Raw genomic sequence first — 20,008 nt, 5'->3', positions numbered from 1 at the left:
TGCTCGCGACTTCATCCGCGTAGACTACACAAATTTCAAACCTCTATTTCACCTCCTTATAGGGATGAGTTTTCAAAAATCCTCTCTTAGCGGATGCCTACGTCATAAAACCTATCTGCATGACAAATTTTAGCTCGATCCGTCCAGTAGTTTGAGCTGTGCGTTGATAGATCAGTCAGTCAGTCAGTCAGTCACCCTTTTCTTTTATATATTTAGATTCAATCAAGACTTTTCGAAAAAATAGTCAATAGGAACCTATAGTGAGACAAAAGGAAACGCTTAAAATTCAAAAACGTGACGCACCACACTACGCATGAATATTTGCGATTTCTCGCGGAAATTCTTAGTCACCTCTAGCGAGTATCGGATGTTCTTTATACATATTTTTTATCGATGACAGGTTTGTGCTTTACTGCCATGAATGCGATCTCACTGGATGGTAAGTGGTGACTCAGTATATCAACCTAATCCAATCCAAACATTAATTAGGGTTCCGTACTTCAAAAGGAAAATAGGAACCCTGTCTGTCGTGTCGGTCAAGAAAACCTATAGGATACTTCCCGTTGACCTAGAATCAGGAAATTTGGCAAGTAGGGCTTATAACAGAAGTAAAGGAAAAAATCCGAAAACCGTGAATTTGTGGTTACATCACAAAAAAAATTAAAATGTGTTCATTAACAAATAATTAGTATTTTCAATATGAAAGGGCTTAACTTGTACATTCTAAAACAGATTTTCATTTATTTTTATGTATATTTGATTTATCGTGCAAAATGACGAAAAAAATAGCCGAACTCGAACCCTCGTTGCGCAAGTCTGACACGCAACTGGCCGGTTTTTTTGGTATGTCGGTTCACATTTTTTCACTGGTTTAGCGCAATCTGGCATTAGCACGATGGACAGACGATATACTTAAAAGCTGGCGGGAAGTGGCTGGATGAGGACGGCTAAGGACCGGGTGTGGTAGCGCTCTTTAGGGAAGGCCTATGTCCAACAGTGGACTTCCACAGGTGAGGATGATGACGTATTCAGTCGACGTTAGCCCGGCTAGCTTCGAAACCATTCGGGGTTCTTTTTCATAGGGACTCAGTTGGCGAACGCGTCGCGGTTGAGAGGGGTTAGGTTACAGGTAGGTAGCTACTATAGTCTAGAAAAACTTCTATTCAGTAAAATAAGACTTCACGGTATGACTACAAATAAAGTGAACATAAAATTATCGTTACACATTTAATTGCTGAAACTGTGTCGGTGAGATAAGTAGGGAATTTTACAGATAACGATTACGACATGTCGTATCGGAAGCTCATAGACATTCATTGACTTTCGACTTGGTGTTTCCCACGCTCAAGTTTCTGGCAATCGCCACTTTTACATAAACCGTTTGAGGCTACAGACAAATCTAGTGGAAATCCGCATAAGGATTATAAGAGATAATATCTGCTTCTGCGCGTACAAGACGCGCCGCACCAGTGACAACCCGGTGTTTGACAACTAGTCAAATCAGTATCTTTTTTATCAAACTTCAAAAGACGCGCTTAGTATGCGAGCTTCTATGAAATGCTGGCATGTGACGTCACAATGATTTGACGTAGTTTCTTTAGTTTAATCGATAATTTAAAATGGTTGTTACACTTAAAAATAACAAAGGACGTGGTATTTTGGAAGACCCTCTGTTTAATCATTACGGAGAAATAATTTATTTTTGACATAGGCAAATACCGTATTCTGTATACGTTTTTTACTACTTTAAGCCTGTATTATGTGGTATAGACGTTGGGGTCCAAAGTTGCTAGAATGGCGACCTCGCACCTAGGTGGACAGACGACATCAAGGGAGTCGCAGATGTAACGTTTTTTCGGTGTCAACTATATCCATCCATACTATAATATATATGCGAAAGTGTGTCTGTCGTCTGCTAGCTTTTCACGGTTTTCTGCAAAGTCCACGCGAACGAAGTCGCAGGTAGCATCTAGTTTATAATAATCTCTTTCTAAAGATTGATGTACAATATTTCCCGCCGGGTACTTTACTAATTGCTTTAAACGCACATAACTCCGAAAAAATTGACATACGTGCCTCCCAACCTCCCGAATAAGAGGTGGACGTCTTAACCACTCGGCTATCACCACTCATTGTTACCTATATATAATATCGCGTGTTAAAAATGTTAATAATGTACATTGGGTTTCGCGATTATTATAAAAATTATTCGAAGGTTAATCAACTGGTACACGTGATGCTGGGATGAGACTGCATCCCATTGATAGCGTGGGAAAAAAGGCAGATCGCTGGCGTGGAAAGATATACCTACCTGTGTCATATTCAAATAATGTTCATTATGTGTGTGTAATAGTTTTTATTACTCATTACCTACTTACTTATATGAGAAACCTAATCGTATATTTTCGAGAGATTTCAAAACAACTTTGCTTCATAGTTCCTGTTTAGGGTGCTTAGGTAGATAGGCTAGCAGACTACAATGACAAGGTGCTTGAGTAACTTAGTAATTTTTATGCCATTTTTAACTAGTATTATCTATATTGAGAGAAGACCCGTGCTCTATACTGAGCCGGTGATGGGTTGATCATGATGATGATGATTATCTAGATTCTATGCCATATTTTGTACAATTATTTTATTATTGTATTGTATTATGCCGATCTGACTTTCGTAAGCGCTTGTATAAGTCTAAATCGAAATAAATAAATACAAATACTACAATGAGATTGGAATAAAAATTCCACACGTTCGATATTTGATAGGAAAGAATAAATATTTATCAATGATCGAAATAGCATACATTGAAAAAAGATAGGTTTTTTAGAGCGGAAGTAAATGTCGTTACATCTAAAAACACCTAGGTATCGCAAAAGGAAAGTTGACAAAGAGACGGTGACGTTAAAAATTCTCAAGGTTTCTCGAATACATTGTACCTAATTGTTTAGTTGATTGCTTACCAGTAGGAGCGCAATTTACCTATTATAATATGAACTGAACTTAGTTATAATTTTAATATGATCTGCTGTTCTCACACACCCAAAATACATACTATCCATACTAATTTTTAGGGTTCCGTACCTCAAAAGGAAAAACGGAACCCTCATAGAATCACTTTGTTGTCTGTCTGTCGGTCTGTCAAGAAACCTACAGGGTACTTCCCATTGACCTAGAATAATGAAATTTGGCAGGTAGGTAGGTCTTATAGCTGACATTCGGGGAAAAATCTGAAAACTGAAATTTGTGGCAATATCACACAAAAAAAATTAAATTGTGGTCATGAACTAATAATTAGATTTTTCTATTTTCGAAGTAAGATAACTATATCAAGTGGGAAATCATATGAAAGGTCTTCACCTGTGCATTCTAAAACAGATTTTTATTTATTTTTATGCATCATAGTTATTGAATTATCGTGCAAAAATATCGAAAAAATACGACTGTAATACGGAACCGGAAAAATCCGCGAAACCGGAATGTTTAACTTTTCGAATAAATATTGTTATCGATGACTGAATCTGATGATCTCAGATGATACGCGTTATTTGGAAGAATTATGACAGTACAGTAGGCGGCCGTAAGTAATGTACATCGGCCTTTAGAATGACATTTCGGCTTTGTAGAGCATTCTCTCTGTCACTCATACCTATATGACGATTTGTCGGTGTCAACGACACGGGCAACGCTCTACAAATCTGCTATCTCCGTCTAAAGGTCGATGTACATTACTTTCGGCCGCGCACTGTACTGAATTGCAAGTACCTATTCATCGTACAGTAGTCCTCGCAGACGAAGTTGCGGGCATAAGCTAGTTCTACTTATAAGTGGTAGGTCTCTATAGCACTACACACTCTAAATGATAAAAGAGCGTGGATTTGACCTGCAGCTCGTTCCAGCAACGCACAAGACTTGCAAATACTATTTTATACATGGCATAATCTTGTACCTATATCAAATATTTGAAAAGAGCAACCGCCGAGTTTCTTGCTGGTTCTTCTCGGTAGGAAAGGCATTCCGAACCAGTGGTAGATGCATCCGACTATTCGTAAGTACTTGTAAAAGTTTATACGAATAAAAAAGATTTTTATTTTATTTATTTATTTATTTACTTGAGCGTATATTTATGTATATTATCCAGAAATTCTTGGCACTCCGACGGAAACTTTAAACACACTGCAGTATTGTGGCTAATTCCCTTGTACACAATCCCTAAACTAATCTAAAATGACACGTCTAAATCTATTGCTATCCCATTCATAATGTTGCGTGCGGAAAAGGATAGCACTAGATTTAGACCTGTTAATTTAGTTTAGTTTAGAGATAGTGTACAAGAGAATCGGCCCCATCTGTGCAGTATGATTTAGTTCGTACAATCGATAGACGTTGGGGTCCCAAGGTGCTGGAATGGCGACCTCGCACCGGAAGACAGTGTTGGAAGACCCCCCATTAGGTGGACGGACGGAGAGTCACAGGGAGCCGCTGGATTCAGGCGGCGCAAGACCGTGGCGTGTGGAAGTCCCTACAAGAGACCTATGTCCAGCTGTGGACGGTCTATCGGTTGATTGATGATATCCAAACCCAGAGGCGTCTTTACCTATGGTGCAGGGTGTGCGGCGCCAACGGGCGCCGGGTCTAAGGGGGCGCCGAGCGCCCTCTAATGCGACACCTCCAAAGATGCGTCGATGCCGGCGCTCTCAAAGACCCTGCGCTCGTGTTATGGCCGACGCCGTCATCATTTAATTCAAATTGCATCCGAATTTCCCGTTTGAACAGATAACTGTTAGTATTCCATTTTGACCCTGCTCCTACTAGAATAGAGGGCGCCAGGTACTGGTTGCACAACGGGCGCCACAAGGGCTAGAGACGCCTCTGTCCAAACCTTTGCTATGCATAGGTATCATAGGAATGATGACGCAAAGAGTTTCGTGCGTGTAGCTAATGTGTAGCGTGGGGGTGGAAACTCCCGCGAGAACTCCTATTTCGAGTAATATTATGAGGCAAGGGAAAACAAAATGACCTTGTATTGTTTACCTTTGCCTGTTGGATCGATTAACGAGCAGGCGAAATTACCGACAAAAACCAGCCCGCACAGTCAGACTCGCGCACTGAGGGTTCCGTACTAAAATTATCCGTCCGTCCGTTTTATTATTGTATATACCTACATTTATTCTAAATCTATTCTGTTAAAATAGTTTTAATTATAATTTTAAGTAATCTCTTTTGGCCTTCTGTTATACCTAGATTTAAATTTAAATAATAATTATGTATTTACGCTGTTGATTACTTTCAAATAAACAAAAAAAAAAAAAAACGTATTTTATCGTCATTTTGCACGATAAATCAAAAACTATTATGCTTAAAAATAAATAAAAATCTGTTTTAGAATGTACAAGTAAAGCCCTCTCATATGATACCACTTTACTCTGAAAGTTGAAAATAGCAATATTTCTTCATGACCAGAATTTTTTTTTGTGTGATGTAACCACAAATTCACGTTTTTCAGATTTTTCCCCGAAGGACTGCTATAAGACCTACCTACCTGCCAAATTTCATGATTCTAGGTCAACGGGAAGTACTCTGTAGGTTTCTTGACAGACCGACAGACAGACAAACAGACAACAAAGTGATCCTATAAGGGTTCCTTTTTACCTTTTGAGGTACGGAACCCTAAAAACTAGGGCAAGTCCACACTCGCGGCGCTAACAATAGTATCAAGTCCAGCCTTATTCGGCATTGCCGTATAAAAGTAGGTTTTTGTGCACGGTACGGTATTTATTAATTCGTTTAAAATGATAGTCTATGAGGCAGTCAATTATTATAGAAAAAATATTTAGTACGAAAACTTTTTCATTATATCACTAGATGATGCTCGCGATTTTATTCGCGTGGATTTAGATTTTTGAAAATTCTATAGGAACTCTTTGATTTCTCTTTAACTACCTATATCCATGTAAAAAAACATGATCCGTTGCTCTGTTACAGCGTAACTGAAGACCAAGCAAACAAACAAAGAAATAAACTTTCGTATTTATAGGATGTTTGTGCACTCATTCGTATTCAATTTGTAATTGTTTTCGTTAAGATACGATTCCAATGGCCACTACATCATACAAAATGTACGTGCGCTTGTGCACTAATTTGGTTCATTTGTATACGGATCCGTCAAAATACGAATCAAATGAGTGCACAAGCATAATTATGTCAGCCTCTCTTGTCTAACCACTCGTATTTCTAGCATTGAAAACCTCGACAGAAAATAGTGAACATAGAAATCGTAATTTACCTTCTTATCAAGATTTGTAATGAGTGAACACGAAAAATTGGAAACGCGGCGTAAAAGCTCAAAGCTGTAAAAAAATCGCCCACCACTCTCAGACTATATTCTTTATAAATGAGTTTTTAAGCTGCAAGGCCGACTGCATGAATGTAATTTATTGTGAGTTTCAGGTGTATGATAACTTGATATGTTTCAAGTAGGAAAACAGTTTTACAAGACTACAAGTTTTTAGAGTCGTATCATTGCATGTACCATTTCCTACATCTATAGTTTGTTTATTATATACTAATTCTTCAAATATTTATAAAGTTCTAGCTTTGTTCATAGAAAGAAATGATATCAAGTTATAGTATATGTGGGTATATTATTATTAGTGAAATCCTTTTCCTTTCAAATTCCAAATCCCGAATTTTAAATTTTATCCACAGTTTCCCTAACTTTAAACTTTAATAAATAACAAACCTGACATTGGCTAATCTGTGTAAAGCCAGAAGAAGAACAAAAAAAAAAGTTTTTAGAGTAGAAAATTTGTGGACCGTAAGAACAGGTTTTTCGGACTAAGTCATGGAGATTATGTGACGCCGCTAAGAAAGGATTTTTAAAAATTCAACCCCTAAAGGGGAAGGGGGTAAAATAGATGTTTGAAATTTGTGTAAGTAAGGACGAAGTCGCGAGCATAAGTTAGTTATATTATGAACTAGCTGCTCCGGCGAACTTCGTACCGCTTCGATTCTTTTTCAGGATTTTTTTAATATTTTTCTCTCCGTAAGAACCATCCTCGTACTTCAAGGAATATTATGAAAAAAGAATTAGCGAAATCGGTTCAGCTGTTCTCGATATTTGCGATCAGCAACACATTCAGCGATTCATTTTTAACAGACTTCAAAAAGGGAGGAGGTTCTCAATTCGTCGGAATCTTTTTTTTTATCTATAGAGATAGGTAATTTTGGTAGCATAATCTTATAATATATATAAAAGGAAAGGGTGACTGACTGACTGTTCTTGATAGAACGTCTATGGACGTAGACTTCCGCTAAGAAAGGATTTTTGAAAATTCAACTCCTAAGGGGGTGAAATAGGGGTTTTAAATTTGTGTAGTCCACGCGGACGAAGTCGCGAGCATAACCTAGTATAGAAATAGAATTCAGCCGAGCTTAATAATTAAGTATGTGGGTACTTTGATGGATCTTTTGTTTAAAAATTTAATTGAACAAATTATAAAGGGTAGAGTTTATAAAAGGGTCCAAGGTCCCTTGGACCGGGCGGCGGGCAGCGGGCGGTGGCTTAGTTTAGTCTGTCGGTACTTGTTTGAAGTGAGGTCTTGAATTTAAATATTTTATTAGCTAACCAAAACGGAGGGTATGAAGAGGCGTGAAAAAAGAAAAACTTTTTTCGTCGGGCCGACCTTATTCTCATAGGAGTGGACATATTGTAATTTAGGTGTAAAATGTAAAGTAGGTACGCATAGTATACAACAAAACCGGCGACACGTTTTCCATGTCACCCCTCTCGGTGTGATCACAAAGATTTAGAGCTTTTGATGAACCTCAGTACTCAGTACGTACCAACTCTTTCCATTTTTAAGGTTCCGTAGCCGAATGGCAAAAAACGGAACCCTTATAGATTCGTCATGTTGCGCGAGTCTGATTCGCACTTGGCCGGTTTTTAATAGAATTCCGTATCAACTTCTATTTGATCGAATTCAAATTCAAAACGATGGGATCAATGATAGTAAATTCATACTAAGTTGATAGCGAAACTGAACAGATTTTAGAAATTCAGGCTGTATTCTGTCCAAAAGAATTTGAACGTATATCAGCATCTCCACGACGCGACGTCGCCAAGACAAAATTCCTACGCATTGGTATCGGAATTTTTTCGTCGACATGCGCTTACTTCGCTCGCAATTATACAATGCCTTCATGTTCATGATTCCCGGTTTTTTTTTAATTTATAGACTAGCGCTTGGCTGCAATCAGACCTGGTGGCAAGGGATGATGCAGCCAAGATGGAGCGCGCTTTTCTAGAAGATGCATATTCACTCTTGACTTGAATCGGATTTTTTTTAGCCACATATGCGCTTACTTCGCTCGCGATATTATACAATACTTTTGTGTACATGATTCACGTTTTTTTTTAAATTTATAGACATTATTATATTGACTTGACTGCAATTACACCTGCTGGCAAGTGATAATGCAGCTTAAGATGGAGCGCGCTTTCCTAGAAGATGCCTATTAAGTATTAACTCTTGACTTGAATCAAAAATTTTTTGGCGACATGCGCTTACTTCGCTCGCGATATTATAAATGCTTCATGTTCATGATTCCCTCTTACAAATAACTTCAATTATCTAAACTGACAAAGACCTGGGTAAGTAAGCTAAGTAAGTAGTTATAAATATCTTAATTTATTGTGATAGGTGAATGTGCGCGCATAAATTAAACTTAATTGGCTTGGAATAACATTAATTTATATTATAAGTACTTAAGATATATTTACGGACGAGAGAAAGTGTTCTTGTGATATGACGGTAATTTTGCTTACTAACATTCGCCCGCGATTTTGCCTGCACAAAGGTTGTATAGTTCGTTTTCCCGTGGTATTCCCTCATCTTGAATAAAAGGTAAAGAAGTAGGTTCGACTGAAATGCGTAAGAGGCGCACCCAATACCCGATTGGTATTAGTGAGTTTCTGTAATGTAACCACAAATTCACGGTTTTCGGAACCTCTATTTGTGTTATAACACCAACCTGTCTACCAAAGTAGGTTATCTTGACCGACAAATGGACAGACAAACAACAAAGTGATCCTATAAGGTTTCATTTTTTTCCTTTTGCGGTACAGAACCCTAAAAAACGGTTAATATTATTCATATAATTCGGTTAATATAATTCATTTGTTATAAACTGAAGTAATATTACTTTGTAATTCATGTACGCAGGAAACATATAACATACATAGTACACATTACATACAAGGATATTGTATGTAAAAGAGCTATAAATAGCAAGATTTATGTTTCCTCCAAGTGATAACCTTAAACTGTTGCACACTTACAATTTCAATTACAACAGGTTCCATGAAGAACAAAATTACACCAAAATGTACCGAAAGTGGCAATAGCCTAGTGGTTAAGATTTTGACTTTCTAATCAAAAGATTGTGGGTTCAATACCTGTTAACTTTTCAGAGTAATGTGCGTTTTAAGCAAATAAATATATCACTAGCTTTGATGGTGAAGGAAAATATTGTGAGGAACCCCGCATGCCTGAGTGTTTTAAATGATTTATCTACAATCTACCAGACCGCACTTTGCCAACATGGTGAACTATGGCTTAACTCATTTTGAGAGGAGACCCATGCTGGGTAGTAGCTACTATCGCCACTCAGTTATTCACATATCCATGAAGTTCTTAGTTAAATGTTAAGTTAATAATGTTTTACTTATAATGTTATAATCCCAGCTCTCACCACAGGATATATTAATTAGTACTAACCTCTACCTTCATCATCATCATGATCAAACCATCATCGCTCACTACTGAGAAAGAGTCTCCTCTAAGAGTGAGAAGGGTGCAGCTATAGTCTACCACACTGACCAAGTGCAGATTGGCAGACTTAACACACCTTTGAGAACATTATGGAGAACTGTCAGGCATGCAGGTCTCCTCACGAACATCTACCCACACCCTATTAGTCAGATTCCTTTTTGGTGTATGAGGAAACACCTCTCACACACAAACAAGACACAATCACGTGCTCGAAAACGGAGTTGGACGATGCCGTAAAAATTAACAATGAATTTTGTAATGACTGACGTTTATGGAAATGTTATTGGACCACCCTCATAATTTCGTTTTGAATTGAATTACTAGCAGTTAATAACACGTTGCATTTATACAATTATTTAAATTTTAATCACGATTCAATTTACACACGAACTATAAGATAACAAGGGAATAAATATTTAAGTTGGAATTCATATATTTTATGACTGTTCACAATTGTCTAAAATTATAGAGGTTGTGTAGGAGTTAAGTAAGATTATGTGACTAAATAGAACAGCATGCGGTGCATGGTGCATTTCAATTAAAAATTTAAAAAAACGAAACCAATAGCAAACCTGTTTGCAAAAATATTGCGGATCCTCGAGGCCGGCTCCAGCCTCCACAGAAGCGACTTTTTTTTACAAAAAAACACTTAGAATGGCACACGCAACCCCCTTCGAAACGGTAAAATTAGTTTGAAATATGTAATACAATACGACACTCACCTGGTGGATTTAATGGCACAATTATTTATCCGTAATTTATTTCTCCGAGCTTAGAAAATACAATTGACAATTACACAGCGCACTCGTGACACAGCGGGCATTAGCACTCGCAATGCAGCCAACGTGACGTAATGACGTAATCAATCTTCGAAATTCTCGAAATTCAAATCGTTATATTGGATGCAATGCTGAAAGTGTTGCCTGTAAATTAACACTGTTTTCTACCATTTACATTTTTCATGTTTATTGATGTTTATTTACTGATTAATTTATTACGAAAAACATCATTCATCATCAATGATCAACCCATCACCAGACTACTACTGAGATTGTGCTCAACTCTTTCTGCTCAGAATGAGAAGGTGACCTAAGCAATAAAATACTTACTTAAAAATTAAAAATAAGAATATAGGTAAGTCAATAGGTAAATTAATGATAGCCTGAGTTCGCGACATTAAAATACCGCCGATCATTTTAGGACACACAATAATGGTATGCTAAATGCGTAGATAGAGTATACAAGTACGCTAGATATTACAAAATGACAGATATTTTTTCAAACAAGAACAAAGGGGACACTTGACGGCAACGTTAGTTCCGATTTTTGCCACGCGCCAAGATAGCCTTGTCACATTGTATTAAATTGTACTAGTAGGGGTCAGTAGCTCAGAGACTGTATCCCTTTAGTCTATGATAGTCAAGTCAGTTATTGTCATCGTATGTTGGCATTACTTCCTGTTACCACTTGAGTACCAAAATTGTGTTACCACACGTGTATTTTTTCTACACATAAATGCAAATTAATTTTTACTATTTTAATTAGCAATAAATAGTATTAAGGTAGTTAAATTATCAGGCAAACAATTTTGAGCTTTTATTGCTATAAACTTGCTTCTAATTGACTTCACTGCCTAATATTTCTGACTTGCTAGTTGCTAGTTGACGTCATAACGTACATATTGTCATTGAGTCATTCATTTATCATTCAAGGTCATGTGCAATAGTGCTTTCGTTTTTTCAATTATTTAGTTTAAATCCAATCTTCCCATCAAACCAAATGAACAAAGAGCCACAGCTAGAATAAGAGATTTCTTTCTTAATCTTTTAGTGTTTAAACGAAAACACGTCTTCAGCGTTCATATCAAAATATCAAAGATCAAGAATGAGAATCAAGAACTAGAATTCGCTAGAACAGATGAAAGCTCTGAACTGTGTAGGGTCTAGACACCTTTTCGCACGCTCTAGTAGCGTTTACATCAAGCGAGTGAACATTCCTTGAATATTTGTGAACGCAAACAGAACAATGCAAGAATACTCTACGTCTATTTACGCTAAAAGAATTTAATGGAGTGGCGATACAATGAGCATTGAGCATTCGCTTGTCAAATGTAAATCGGCCTTCAGAAAACAACGTCGACCAAATTGTTTCGTTTCCGGTTACGGGACTCCAAAACATGTCATAATGGCAACATATTATTCAGTTTCACCAACTTTCAGAAAATAAAGCCATAGAGTAACAACCGTCACCACCGTCACTTTACTCAATCCAAATTTAAAAGATATTTTTCAAACTGCCACGGCGTAAATTGTGAAGCATCTTTCAGGGGTTTTGTTTGTTAAAACAAGCAAAATATTAAATGTGTTACGATTTTACAGTGAAAATTGTTGATTGTAAGTATCCTATCATTTAATTTCTAAATATAGCAGCGGCGTATGGCAGAAACTTTGAAATAAGCGATTGTAAATTTTTTGAGTCTATTTTGAGCCGTTAAAATATTGTGTTAATTGTGTAATTTTTTTGATAAACAGCTTATAACAACTCTATAAATAAGAAACATCAAGGAAATTCCTATGCATTGTGGAAATACATCCAAATCTTATTTGAAATATATTCAACAAGTTAACTCGCTCCGTTCGTTTGTATTCCTCCATGAAATGTTCAAAAATCTAAATATTATGATGGAAAGTCATTAGAATTTACTTATCTAGAAGTTTAGAAGATAGTAAATAAGGGCACAGACAAACGTGGATTGTAACTTTATTTTATACCTACCTACTTACTAATTTGATTTATATCAGATGATAATGATTGCATTCAAGCAGTTACGAATACCTACCTGGCTTCTTACATCTTTCATCTCGACCCATGGTTGACTCACTACTGAGCACTGAGGCCATAGTCCACTGGTCTGACCAAGTGTATATTGGCAGACTTCCCACATTGTGGAGAATTCCCAGAGCTGCAGGTTTTTGCATGATATTTTTCTTCATCGTAAAAACAAGTAATATTTACTTAATTACTTACAAACTAAGGTTATAAATGTGTGTATGTGTGTGTGTGTGTGTGCTTGGAATTGAACGCTGGCAAGGGTGTCGCAAGGGGAGGCAGTAAGGGGTAGTATAGTAAAACCTGAAAAGATTAAGTTCCTATCTATTTATGTGTTAATTATTACTATGTTTTTCTACAAGAATTTTTTTTTTTTTAAATCTTAACAAATTGTATTTATTTCACTCTTGTACTATTAGTGTTTCTGTATTATACCTATCTTATTGATAAGTAGACGGAATGACACGCATCATGTTTTTTTGCTGTGTCAAAATTAGACTCTGTAACATTCCCAATGTTTAGAATTAAAAAAACCTACTTAGTAAGTACCTATATTATATATCATCTTGACATGCCTATATAGGCATTATGCTTGGTCCATCGGCTCGGGTCCAAGGGTGTCACTTGAACCCCAGACTCCCCCGAGAGGAGACGAACAACTTAACTACTAGGTTATCATAGCATAGTAATATATTGTATTAATAGCTGATGCCCTTGACTTCGTCCGTGTGGAATTAGGTTATTAAAAATCCCGTGGGAACTCTTTGATTTTCCGGGATAAAAATGAGCCTATGTCACTCTCCAGGTCTTTATCTATACCGAGGCAAAAAATCGTCAATCCGTTGCGACGTGATTGAAGGACAAACAAACACACTTTGGCATTTATAATAGGGGTACTGACCATTTCAATGTTTTCAGATATTTGATTATACAATGGATGACATGGTAGATCGCCTTAATAAGCTGAGAGAGGATCGCATTGCGAGAGAGAAGGCGCGCATTGACAAGGTATGCTGGAAATATTCTCAAATATTATTTTTAAGGTTCCGTACCTCAAAAGGAAAAACGAAACCCTTATAGGATCACTTTGCTGTCTGTCTGTCTCTGTCTGTTTGTCTGTCTGTCAAGAAACCTACAGGGTACTTCCCGTTGACCTAGAATAATGAAATTTGGCAGGTAGTAGGTAGGTCTTATAGCTGGACATTCGGGGAAAAATTTGAAGACCGCGAATTTGTGGTTACGGAACCCTCGTTGCGCGAGCCTGACTCGCACTTGGCCGGTTTAATTTAAATATTCTAAATAATATTTAGAAGCCATAATAATAATAATAAAAATTTATTTGCAGTTACGACAGCTTAATTTGAAAAAATACGGGAAAAATGATTTCCAACAACCAAAATCTTCTGCTTCAACTGTATCTTTTTCTAAAACTAAACCAGATGTCCCTTCGGTAGCTCCTACCACATCCAAATCTGATACCAATACAATCTCTAAAAGCACTAATGCTACTAAGAGTAATCCAATAAAAAGATCCATTGCAGCACCTAAACTCCTTCCAAATAAAATTGGAGGGAAAAGTATTGCAACCAATAAGGCGTCTAACAAATTTAATGACAAATTTAAAATAGGATCAAAAATGCTTGACAAAGAACGTGGTGATGTTAAATTTGACGAAAATAATGAAACAAAAAAAGAAGCGAGAGGTAGTAAAATTCCTACTAACAACATTAAGCCATCAAATAATGCAATCGACAAAAAGATCAGTGTGACAAACACTAGAATTGTAAATGAGGATACTATTTTTCAACTGTTGACAAATACTCTTGTTCCGAATAAAGAAAAGGTTGCTGGTAAAATTCATGAAGGTAAAGATGACAATGGTGAAGATAGTTTACCGGAAATTGTAGTAGCTGACCAAGCAGAAAAAACCAATGCTAATACAGAAGCCAGTAAAGAAACAACTGATGGTAGAAATGACAACCTTGTAAATGATGAAACAAACGAAAAAGTAAAAAAAAGCAATTTAAAAAGACCAATACCAACACCTAGACCAAATGGAAATAAAAATGTTAATGGAAACAGAGTCAATGAGTTCAACTCGCGCAAAAGTATTGCCTTTACATCCAGAGTTGATAGCAAACAGAAACCAGTTGACAGAAGAAAGACCATGATTCCAGAACCAAGGGAAAAAAGAACTACAACTACAAACTCTAAAGAATCTGTGTTTGAAAGACTTTACAAGCCAAAAGTTGTGCACACACAAACTATTGACAATGCAACAAAACTAAAAACGAATCCATGCATCAAAAAAGTCAGTAAAGATTCCCGAACGATAACTAATAGACGTCACACAGTTTTTGAACAGAAAAAGGAAGTGAGACGTTCAATATCAGCGATTCATTTCAAAAGAGTACACAAAAGTGAATTACCTAACTGCGTACATAAGTGGGCATCAATAGGAGACATTAACAAGGACGACTTACAAGAGGCTAATGATGATGACGATTTGAAAGTCGAGAAAGTCATTTCAGCAGTCAAAAGTGAAAGGAAAAGAGTCAAATTTCAAACACCTCTTCGGCTTAGCTGCAACACTCCAAAACCAGAAGAATTACAGTCTAGATTGCAGAACTGGTTAAAGAAAAGGGGGAAATCCTTAGACTCCTATCATCACTTGCAATGCTTTGGACTGCATCACCTATCTGATCCTAATATAAAACCACTAGAGGCGCCGAAGTTCGACGAAGCAGAGGAAAATAAAGAAAACATAGCATTAGAACATGACAGTGATAATGAGTCATTTTCGGACAATAACAATAGAAACGGTAATTTTTTTTCTCCAGGCCTTTAGAACAATATAATATTGATAAATTATTTCATTCTCTATCTCTGAAAATCAAAGAGGGATTATCTCTTTGATTTTCAGAGATAGAGAATGAAATAATTTATCAATATTGACAACACTATTCCAATCAAATAAAATTAAAACATTTTTATTCAATTAAGTACTTTTGAATCGTCAAAAACAGTACGCGGCCGAAAGTAATGTTCATCGACCTTTAGAAGAAGATAGCAGATTTGTAGAGCAATGTCTCTGTCGTTGAGACCGACAAAATGTCATATAGGTATGAGTGTCAGAGACAAAGCTCTTCAAAGCCGAAATGTCATTCTAAAGGCTGATGTACATTATTTTCAGTCGCGTACTGTACTGAGTTATGTGTTATACCTGTAGCATATTACTTTAATGATTTAAGGTAATCTGGAAAGCGAAGAAAAACCCCAATTCTCAGCGGACAGCTGGCGTAGAGCAAGCTGTGTCACGGACACTAGTGATTACAATGACAGTTGTGCTTCAACACTGATGTCTGGTGAGGCGGTGCACCATGTTGACGAGTTGCTTGTCGGAGCTTTGAATGATTTGACGGAGCTATTGCGGGAGGTAAGATATTATTAGTTGTACCCATTATGGTTCATGAGATACAGACAGACGGACAGGCGGAGGCTTCATAATAGGGCCCCGTTGGCACCCTTCCTGTACCTCCTGTCCACCCCCACCTACTTTCTAAAATTTAGTTTTGCGTTCCCAAATAAAAGTTTTTTTTTGAAACCGTAGATTAATTTAACTGAGTAACTATTTATTATGGTTTTTCTAGAGGCTGCTTTTTGCACTTAGCTGATTTTTATAATCACAAAGTCAAATATTATGGTTTTCAGGGTTTCAACTGGGAACAAAGCGCGCGTTGGCTCCGCGCGCTGCGCGAGCGTTTCCCTTCCGCGCCCGAGTCCGCGCCCTATTGGGAGTGTCGGGCGGCGCTCGCGGAGAGACAGGGAGACTTGCACGCGACGGTGGAGTGTTTGGAGCAGGCTATTGCTAAGGGCACAGAGGTAGTACACACGCACGCACACACACACAAATTCACACATACACGTACACACACACACACGAAAATAGTGGGCCACATCTAATCCTAATCTAAATATATAAAAGGAAAAGGTGACTGACTGACTGATCTGTCAACGCACAGCTCAAACTACTGGACGGATCGTGCCGAAGTTTGGCATGCAGATAGCTAGCTTATGACGCAGGCATCTGCTAAGAAAGGATTTTTGAAAATTCATCCCCTAAGGGGTTAAATGGGGGTTTGAAATTTGTTTAGTCCACGCGGACGAAGTCGCGAGCATAAGGTAGTAATCTTATAAATGTGAAAGTGTGGATGTTTGGATGTTTGTTACTCAATCACGCAAAAACTACTGGACAGATTTGGCTGAAATTTGGAATGTAGATAGATTATTCTCTGGATTAACACGGGCTACTTTTTATCCCGGAAAATCAAAAAGTTCCCAAGGGATTTTCATAAACCTAAATCCACGCAGACGAAGTTGCGGGCATCATCTAGTCTAATAATTAATCTTTTCTATTTCAGCAATCAGTAGTAGAGGCAAACTTGGACAGCCTGTTGGACAAATTCATGCAGCTCAAGATAAGTCCCAACTGTGGACGAAAGCAAGTGGATCCTAAACTGGTGGATGTCAAGAATGTCTTCAAGAGCACTATCATACGCTTTGCGGTGCAACAGGCTAAGTTGTGAGTACTGTCTGACCGAACACTTGGCTTCGGCATTGGCCACCTTTGGCCAGAAAAATCACCCTCTGCTTTTGGACCTGGGACAACCCTCCACCTCCCATGGGGCATCAACCCCTCGGTTATATGGGCCGAATCGCGGGAGGGCGCCCGTTCGGTACTTGCTCTTGGCATTTTTTGACTCCCTACAAATTGTTTTGTCTCCTCCTTGTCCCTTATGCTCACTCTCCCCCCTTGAGGGCTGCATGTCACTAGCACAGCTGAGATCCCCGCTGCTGCTCCTCCGTGGTGCCGGCCTGGCACCTGTACGTTCCGAGCTGCTTTTGGAAAAAAATGGGGCGAAGTTTTGGCCAAAGGCTATTTCAAGCTACTTTCGACAAAAACCCGCCGTTACTCGTCGGCCAATCTAGGTTTCCTCGCGATGTTTTACTTAGACACATATATCATCTTTGTACATTCTGGGGCACGCGTCTATACAATTTTTGTTCATCTCCTTTCTATCTAATCTTGCAATCTAATCTGTTCGAATTTCTTGCAGATGTATCAAAGTATCTTTCAAAATAATAGTTGTAACGATTCAGTGCCTCGGATATGTTATTAGCAGACTCGCAAGACAAGTGAGAGTGTCGAATTATTAGTAGTTAGTACATATTTCTAGCAATTTCATTTGCATGGATTTAGGTTTGATGGATATATAGATGGAAGCAGGCTAACCTGTAAGGGAGAAGACAGGTTTTCTCAAACCCCAACCCCTAAACTTAACCGCTAAAGGGCTGTACGCACCTGAGCTGCGCTGCGCGTCACTGCACTTCGCGGCACAGAGCGTCAAAATATCATTTTTATCATTTTGTATGGCGCATATCGCACTAGAGCGGCGCTGCACAGCGCTTCACCGCGCGTTGCTGCGCGTCGCGGCTGGAGAGAATATTTTGAAACGCAGCGCAGCGAGGCGCGGTGCAGCGACGCTAGTGCGACATGCTTCTCCCCTTCCCCTCTTCACTGTCGCTCATCTTGCGACGTTGTTGCTCGTACTCGAATGGGTGCAGAAGTGACGCGCCTTGCAGTGCAGCGCAGCGCAGCTCAGGTGCGCACAGACCTTAAAACGGAATATTTGGTTGCTAGGGTTGTAACTAAAATAAATATTTAATACATTAAAAAATTGTGGAACCAACAGGGATTGAACCTCCTCCATCCCTCTGGCGATCGCAGCCTTAGTCCATTTAGACTACCGTCTACTGCCGACATTTTCGATGTGTATTTTTAACCAATTTCTAAAAAGGAGGTGATTCTCAATTCGGCCTGTTTTTTTTAAACTTAGCTTTAATAACTTAACTTGTGCTAACTGGTATCTAAATAATTTAATAAAAATTGTGAAACTGATAGGATTCGAACCTGGGTCTCCCTGGGTATCGTACCCGCAGCGCCATTGACCTATTAGGCCACGGTTCACTTACTGCCCGGGGATGAAGATATGTATTTCAATTCAGTACTGAAGCAACATTAATGCCATCTAGTATCGCAATCATTAGTTATTATTAGTTATCGAAACTACATTTCAAAGCTCCATATTATTAAAAAATATTTAGACTTTGAAGTGTAGGTAAAAATACCATATTAAAAATTAAAAATTGTTCATTGGAACAATGGACATTAATATTTTACTGTCTATTCTAGGCAATCAAGTGGCACTCCAAGGTACACGGTGACGCCGGTTCGTCGCAGCCATCGTCTGAGTCGCACCCACACGCCGCTCCGTGTCTGCAGCTCCATACAACAGATCAGGCAGCTTGGGGCAGAGTTCCGGCCCAACAAGGCGCTCAGTGACAGCCCTTAAAACATCTACCACAAAGTGACAACCCTTAGATTAAACAACAACCAGTGACAACCCTTAGATTATACAACACCCAGTAACAACCCTTAGAACATAATATGTGATAGTCCTTAAAACCTGTAGCACTCAGTGGCAATACTATGAAGTGGTATTCAGTACACAGTGGTGCTGGTTCATTGCAGCCACCATTAGAGCTGTACCCCTTACGTCTGCAACTCCATACAACATGTGAAGCAAGTGGGAGCAGAGTTGCAGTACAACAAGGTGCTCAGTGAAGCCAGATTGTTGCTGCACCCATACCCTCTGCAGAAGCGGCAACATAGACCACACAGTGCCAACCCTCAGAACATTTACAGTGACAACTATTACACTGTGCTGTGTAATAACAGTGACAACTCTTAAATTAAGTGGCAATCCTGACTACACAGTTAAGCCAGATTGTTGCTGCACCCATACCCTCTGCAGCTTCATAAAACATGTCAAGCATGTAGAAATAGAGTTCCAGTCCAATAAGGTGCTCAGTGACAGTCCTGTGCTATAGCAGCACAGTGATTACCCTTGGAACATACACCACACAGTGCCAACCCTTAGAACATTTACAGTGACAACTATTAGACAGTACACAGTGGCAGTCCTTCGCTTAGGCCATTAAATCAAGTGGCGCGACTAAGTACACAGTGAAGCCAGATTGTTGCTGCACCTAGACTGCAGATTTGCTTCTGTATCACTACAAGAACTGGCGGTGGGCGATCTCCATTACCGCTCGCTGCCAGCATTTTGCTGAAGTAAATAAAGCTTGGAATGAGTTGTTATCAAGAAAGATGCACCTTTTGGCTCTATCGGGTTTGTTGTGAGATTCTACATCGAGAATGTAGTTTGTTTTTGACGTCTTAGGCATTTTTTTCAATGCGTTTGATTTTAAACGCACTGTTGTGCATGTTA

At 38.4% G+C, this 20,008-nt stretch overlaps 2 protein-coding genes and 1 long non-coding RNA gene across 3 annotated transcripts in view; 1 reads left to right on the top strand and 2 right to left on the bottom strand.

Moving 5' to 3' along the window:
- Positions 1-10,683, bottom strand: part of LOC117985458 (esterase E4-like) — a 33,719-nt gene extending 23,036 nt beyond the window's left edge. The window contains exon 1 of the mRNA XM_034972187.2: positions 10,550-10,683. The gene's annotated coding sequence lies outside the window, so the exon portion shown is untranslated. The remainder of the gene's footprint in view (positions 1-10,549) is intronic.
- LOC138402804 (uncharacterized) overlaps positions 1-20,008 on the bottom strand; it is a 131,556-nt gene that overhangs the window by 52,908 nt on the left and 58,640 nt on the right. The window lies entirely within an intron of this gene.
- On the top strand, positions 12,101-19,127 carry LOC117985459 (uncharacterized). Its single transcript, XM_069500591.1, has 7 exons — positions 12,101-12,220; positions 13,575-13,664; positions 14,002-15,478; positions 15,908-16,092; positions 16,368-16,538; positions 17,078-17,238; positions 18,910-19,127. Exons 2-7 carry the CDS (start codon positions 13,590-13,592, stop codon positions 19,067-19,069), a joined length of 2,229 nt encoding a protein of 742 aa, XP_069356692.1. The 5' UTR covers positions 12,101-12,220; positions 13,575-13,589; the 3' UTR covers positions 19,070-19,127.

The sequence above is a fragment of the Maniola hyperantus genome, chromosome 9 (assembly GCF_902806685.2).
Source record: "Maniola hyperantus chromosome 9, iAphHyp1.2, whole genome shotgun sequence".
Lineage (NCBI taxonomy): Eukaryota > Metazoa > Arthropoda > Insecta > Lepidoptera > Nymphalidae > Maniola > Maniola hyperantus.
Note: the sequence above shows the minus strand (reverse complement) of the source record. Positions and strands in the feature narration are given on the sequence as shown.